The 6,292-nt window shown below is 57.2% G+C and overlaps 1 protein-coding gene across 1 annotated transcript; it reads left to right on the top strand.

The window, feature by feature from the left end:
* The first annotated feature begins 212 nt into the window (after positions 1–212).
* Positions 213–5,211, top strand: MRM2 (mitochondrial rRNA methyltransferase 2). The gene is given in 3 exon segments (XM_006107004.3): positions 213–2,296; positions 4,181–4,354; positions 4,357–5,211. Coding segments are annotated over 3 exon segments (762 nt in total). The 5' UTR covers positions 213–1,974; the 3' UTR covers positions 4,623–5,211.
* The last annotated feature ends 1,081 nt before the right edge of the window (positions 5,212–6,292 follow it).

Genomic DNA, 6,292 nt, shown 5'->3' with positions numbered 1-6,292 from the left:
CAGGAGGCGGGAGTGCCTGGCGCCCGCACGAGTGTCCTCGTCCCGGACGAACACCGACTCCTGCTCCGTCCTGGCCCGGACTCGGTCCGCCCGGCGATTGGGGGGCTGCGGACACGAAAGCAAACAGTTGGCGAGGCTCCGAGGAGCGACGGGCGGGCAGAGAGCGGTACCCGGGTTTTAGGAAGAGGAGGGGCAGGTGAGGGGGCCCCGCAGGTGGAGAGGAGGGGGCCCCGCAGGTGGACGTGAAGCTGGTGAAGAGCACCCAGGCCTCCAGGCTGTGGCTGCTGAGAAAGGAAGGGCTGATTGGCCGAATCCGGGATGTGGATGTGGATGTGGATGTGGATGTGGAGGATGTGGATGTGGATGTGGATGGGGTGGGAGGAGGTCAGAGGCCCGCTGCCCAGATCAGGGGGTTGTTTGTGTAGCTCCAGCCCCACCCCTCCTCCTCGGGGTTGGTTCTGGCACCAGGACCATCTGCCCTCCCCCCTGAGGCTGTGGCACTTGAAGGCCGTGATTCCCGAGTTACTGTCTTCAGATCGTGTGAACATGCCTTGGTGTTGAACAGGCTTTGGCCTGGAGCGTGTGTGTGTGTGTGTGTGTGTGTGTGTGTGTGTGTGTGTGTGTAATGATAGCTTTTTTTTTTTCATCATCAGAAAAATATAATAAAAACATAATAAAAGTATAGAACCTATTTTGTAGGCCTGAGAGTTAAATGAAGACTCCTGGCAGTTGCTAAACTGTTAAAACCTAACTTGTCCAAAGAGACTTGGAGCTTGCCCTTAAACTGTTCACACCAGTTGATTCAGTTTCGTTAAGAAATGTGCTGGTCAGGTGTGGCTCGGTGGTTGAGCATTGACCTATGAACCAGGAGGTCACCTTTCCATTCCCTGTCAGGGCACATGCCCCCGTTACAGGCTTGATCCCCAGTAGGGGGCGTGCAGGAGGCAGCCCATTGAGGATTCTCATTGATGTTTCTCTCTCCCTCCCTCTCTGAAGTCAATAAAAATACATTAAAAAAAAAAAAAAAAGAAACGTGAAGGTCAGGATCTCTGGCCACCGAACTATCTCACCAGGAACCACGTAGCCAGGCAAGGCGCGTCCTCCTGGGGCTGTCTCCCCGTCTCTCACCATCTAGCGAACAGCTGTACCAGGCGGGAAAGAATGTTCCTTTCGCTATGTCAGTGCCACTAACCAGGACTGGGAGGGTCTGGGTTGATACAAAGAAGGTGCTGTCACTGATGTCTGAGTTTTCCTTACGGAGAAAACTTCAGGAGAGGAAAACACTTATTGATTGATGGATTTGAGAGAGAGAGAGAGAGAGAGAGAGAGAGAGACATTGATTCCATCTACTTATGCATATATTGGTTCCACCTATTTATGGATTCATTGGTTGGTTCTTGTATGTGCCATGACTGGGGCTCGAACCCGCAACTTGGGCACATTGGGACGATATCCTAACAACTGAGCTCCCCGCCAGGGCGAAGAACACTTCTTGACCACAGGGAGCTGCCCGCTGTGCCAGTGCTCAGGCTGCCGTAGCGAGGCCCCGCAGAGCAGGCGGTTTTAACAACCGAAATTCATTCTGATGTGCTGGCCGAGGAGCAGTCCAGAATCAAGGTGTCAGCAGGCTGGTTTCTTCTGGGCCTGTCTCCGAGTGGGCGGCCGGCTCCTTCCTGAGTCCCCACCTGGTTGTCCGTCTGCCTGGGTGTCCTAACTCGTACGGACACCAGTCCTATGGGATTCGGGCCCACCCCTCTGACCTCATTTTAGCTTAATTACCTCTTTAAAGACCAGTCCATTTTGAGGTGCTAGGGGTTGGGACTTCAGTATAAATTGTGGGGCGTCACAGGTCAGCACCTGAACCCGCTTTCTGACTGGTTGGTCACATTGCCTCCCTCGTGGGCCCCGGTGCTGCATGGCTAAAACGGCACGGCTTGCCCCGGGCCCACCAAGCTTGGGACTAGTGGATACGGGATGCCCACCCGGCTGCCCCTTTCCCTCGCCAGGTGCTGCAGGCTGGCGTGTGCGTCCCTGCAGCGCCACGGGCTCCACACGGCGGCGAGGCACTGCAAGGCCCGCACCGGCGCCGAGCACCTGTGGCTGACGCGGCACCTGAAGGACCCATTCGTGAAGGCGGCGAAGGTGGAGAGTTACCGGTGTCGGAGCGCCTTCAAGCTTCTGGAGGTGGACACGAGGCACCGGATCCTGCGGCCCGGCCTCCGGGTGTTAGACTGCGGGGCGGCCCCCGGGGCGTGGAGCCAGGTGGCGGTGCAGAGAGTCAACGCTGCAGGCACAGGTGGGTCTTGCAGCTCGTGGGCCAGCGTGAACCAGAGGCCCGAGGACAGAGCGGTGGCGCGCTCTCTGAAGGTGGTTGTTTGGTAGTAATAATGGTAAAGACAGGACACCGACATGTTCAGAATGAAAGGTGCGGTGATGATCAGAATCGCCTCGGATCACCCCGCTCCTGTGTGTGGTGTGCGTCCCTTCAGAGTTCTTTTTTTGCACACACAACGCCGTACCCACGTGCTTTTCGGAATGCGCTTCCACCGCAGCCCTCTTGCTGCCGAGGAGCCTCACCCGGCCTTTTCCGCTGGATGGCAGTGCTGTCCCTGTGACCGCACCGGTTCCGGTCCTGCTGCTGAAGCCCTTGGGCTCCCCGAGGTCCCGCTGGGGCTGCTCCGCTCGCACAGCTGGGGCTCCGGACTCTCAACTCGGGCTCAACCCGAGGGACGCAGCTTTTATCTTTCATATTTTCGGGTTTTGTCAAAGGTGTTTTTTTTCTTTTCAATCCTCACCCAAGGTTATGCTTATTGATTTTAGAGAGAGGAGATTGGGGGAGGGATGGAGGGAGGGGAGACAGACATCGATATGAGAGAGAACATCGATTGGCTGCCTTCTTCTGCACTTACCCCAACCAGGGTTCGAACCCACAACATAGGTATGAACCCTGACTGGGAATCGAACCTGCAGCCTTTCCAGGTATGGGATGGCGCTCTAACCCACTGAGCCACACCAGCCTGGGCTGTCAAAGGTGTTTTTTTTTAAAATATGAAAAAGGTTCCCCTGATTAATAAACAGGTAAACCAACACCAACACCCATAGAACTTAGAAAACAACATCATCCTTTTGAACAGGTCCTGGGGGACTGTCCCCGCATCTAGGACATCAGGTCTTGGCGCTGCAGCGAGCCTTCTTGCTGTCTGCATTCCCAGCCGTAGAGTCTGAGGGTCCTGTGTGCTGGCATTACGTGACATTTGTGACAGTTCACCAACATCTCTCGAACCTGCAGCCTTTCCAGGTATGGGATGGCGCTCTAACCAACTGAAACTGAGGTAGAGGAGTGGGCCTGCCTGGTTCACTCAGCAGCCACTCCACCTGGCTGGGTGGGGCGCCGTGGGGCTTGAGAATTGGCATAAAAACATTGTTTTTAGTCCCCATGCTTGTTGACCGAGTGACTGAACTTGGGTCAGAAACGTCCCTGGCGCCACCGCAGTGGTTCCTGTCCCCGACGGGCTGTGTGGAGGAGCAGGAGGCCACGGTGGACGTGGGGAGAAGTGGAAGCAGAGCGTGTGGGCGAGCAGCTTGCTTTCTCTTCCTCCCGGAAGTTGCCCAACTGCACCCAGAGCGATTTGCCTCGGTGGACACTCCTGCGGGGGTGACGCGATGCTCGGGGAAAGCACCGAGCCGGCCAGCCGCTGCGGGAAGTCGGATGTGGGCAGGGACCACTCTTGGCCCTTATTCTACATCTGCCCTTTCCCCCATATCTCAGCCTCTTTTTAATGGAAAGAATTCGGCTGAAGCTACAGACAGACTTGTTGGTTTAACCCAGGGGCACTTTACATGCTAGTGTAACAGTTTCTATCTTCGCTCACCAGGTGAGCAGTCTCCGGGATGAAATGAAATGACATCAGAGCTGGAGACGCGTCCGGGGTATGGCCCCAGGCCTGCCTTCCACTCGGACAGCACTGGCCTCTCTGGGCCGGTTTTCTCAGATGTGGCGGGAAGCACCCCCACTCCCCCACGTGTGCACGTGCACGTGCAGGATGTAGAGAGTGGGAAACGGCCCGTGTCCGCCTGTCTGCACATTAGCTCTTTTCCTTGGTCCTATTTCACGACTTCGCGGCATGTGCTTTTGTGGGAAGAATCGGTGTAAATAACTAATTCCCAGTTTCTTCCTTAGATCCCAGCAGTCCCGTGGGCTTTGTGCTCGGGGTCGATCTTCTTCACATCGCCCCCCTGGGAGGAGCGACTTTCGTGTGCCCCGCTGACGTGACGGACCCACGGACCCTGCAGAGAATCCAAGAGCTGCTTCCCGGCGGGAGAGCAGACGTGGTTCTGAGTGACATGGCCCCCAATGCACAGGGATCCGGGGCCTGGACCACGACAGGCTCATTGGCCTGTGCTGGTCGCTTCTGGACATGGCTCCAGACGTGCTATGTCCTGGGGGCACATTTCTCTGTAAAACCTGGGCTGGAAGTCAAAGCCACCGGTTACAGAAGAGACTGACGGAGGAATTCCAGAGCGTGAGGACCCTGAAGCCTGAGGCCAGCAGGAAGGAGTCCTCAGAGGTGTACTTCTTGGCCACACAGTACCGCAGAGCCCGGGGGCCCGGGGGGGCCTGAGCTCCCGCCCGCCCTTGCAGGGCCTGGTCACTGCACACGTTGCTGCACTCTGCGGGGCTGGGAGGCCCGGGCTTCACCTGGGAGGCAGCGGGCAGGACAAGTGGGGGTCTTTACAAACCGAAAAGAGGACAGAACTGTATTCAGTGGCCATGATAAAAAACGGTCTGTCACGTGATTTGTGAAGAGGAAGTTATCCTGAGAGAGGGACAAAGATGAAAGGACGAGCCGACAGGCTGGGCAGGGAAGGATAAACACAGGCCGAGCCGGAGAGCCGCGCCTGCCACGCTCGTCTTACAGGCTGAAGTGGCCACAGAGCAGGGTCCGCCTCTGCTCCGGACAGCACAGGTTTCCAGCTGAGATTTTGGCTCTACAGCGTCATGTAGGAAAATCTGAAAATCCCGTCTGGGGACTAAAGTCCTTCTGGTGGATGATCCGGAGATGCACCCACCCTTCAAGCAGCGATGTCCCCAGGCAGTTAGGGAGACACTGGTGTGAACTGTGCATGGGCGGGTGTGCTTTGGGTTTTGCTGGAAAGACGGCTGTAATACTCGGGCTCCCTGGACAGTAAAGGTCATTGCCAAAGCAGGCAGCATGCGTGTGATCTCCCTTTCCCTCCCGGGCACTGAGGCCGCTTTATAAACAGGTAGGCTGTATTGCCTGAGGGATTCCCATGCTTTTAAGTTTGCTTTTTAAAAAAAAAAATATTTTTTTTTATTGATGTCAGAGAGGAAGGAGAGGGAGAGATAGAAACATCAATGATGAGAATCATTGATGGGCTGCCTCCTGCACGCCCCCCACTGGGGATTGAGCCCACACCCCAGGCATGTGCCCTGACTGGAATCGAACCCAGGAACTTTCAGTCCGCGGGCTGATGCTGTATCCACTGAGCCACACCAGCCAGGGCTTAAGTTTGCTTTTTTTTATATATATATATATTTTATTGATTTTTCAGAGAGGAAGGGGGAGGGACAGAGAGCCAGAAACATCGATGAGAGAGAAACATCGATCAGCTGCCTCCTGCACACTCCCCACTGGGGATGTGCCCGCAACCAAGGTACATGCCCTTGACCAGAACCGAACCCGGGACCCTTAAGTCCACAGGCCGATGCTCTATCCACTGAGCCAAACCGGTCAGGCTAAGTTTGCTTTTTAAAACCGTTCCTGGTTTCTTCAAAGCCCTTTCCTGGGGGTGTGCTCGCCCCCCAGGCAGTGATGAGTGGGCCCAGGGCTCCCTGGGTCCGTGGCTGAGTCCAGCGGCCAGGAGTGGGCTGCAGGGGAATTCCGGTTCTCATGCCATTGCCGGCGTCGATGGTTCAAGTCCGGGACCCCTCCTGCTGCTTCCGTCACGCGCTCCCCTTCCGGTCCGTTTATTTTGGGGCCACGTGTCTCACCCTCTGGAAAAAGGGCACTCAGTCCACACCCCAAGCCGTGGGCAGCGGCGGGCAGCGCTGGGGGAGGAATCACGCTCCCGGACAGACCCGGGTGGCTGTCACGCGGGCGGGGCGCGGCGCTGGCTGAGGCCTGGAGGACAGGGCGCCGGGAGGACGGTGGAGCGGACTGGCACCCTCCCCCCGGGCCCGAGGAGAGGGGGGCCGCGGGGGGTCAGGGAAGTACCGGGGCGAACCGGGGTCGCAGCAGCGGAGCGCGCACAGGTCCGGCCCTGCGGGGCG

This window comes from Myotis lucifugus, unplaced genomic scaffold (genome assembly GCF_000147115.1).
Source record: "Myotis lucifugus unplaced genomic scaffold, Myoluc2.0 scaffold_974, whole genome shotgun sequence".
NCBI lineage: Eukaryota > Metazoa > Chordata > Mammalia > Chiroptera > Vespertilionidae > Myotis > Myotis lucifugus.
Note: the sequence above shows the minus strand (reverse complement) of the source record. Positions and strands in the feature narration are given on the sequence as shown.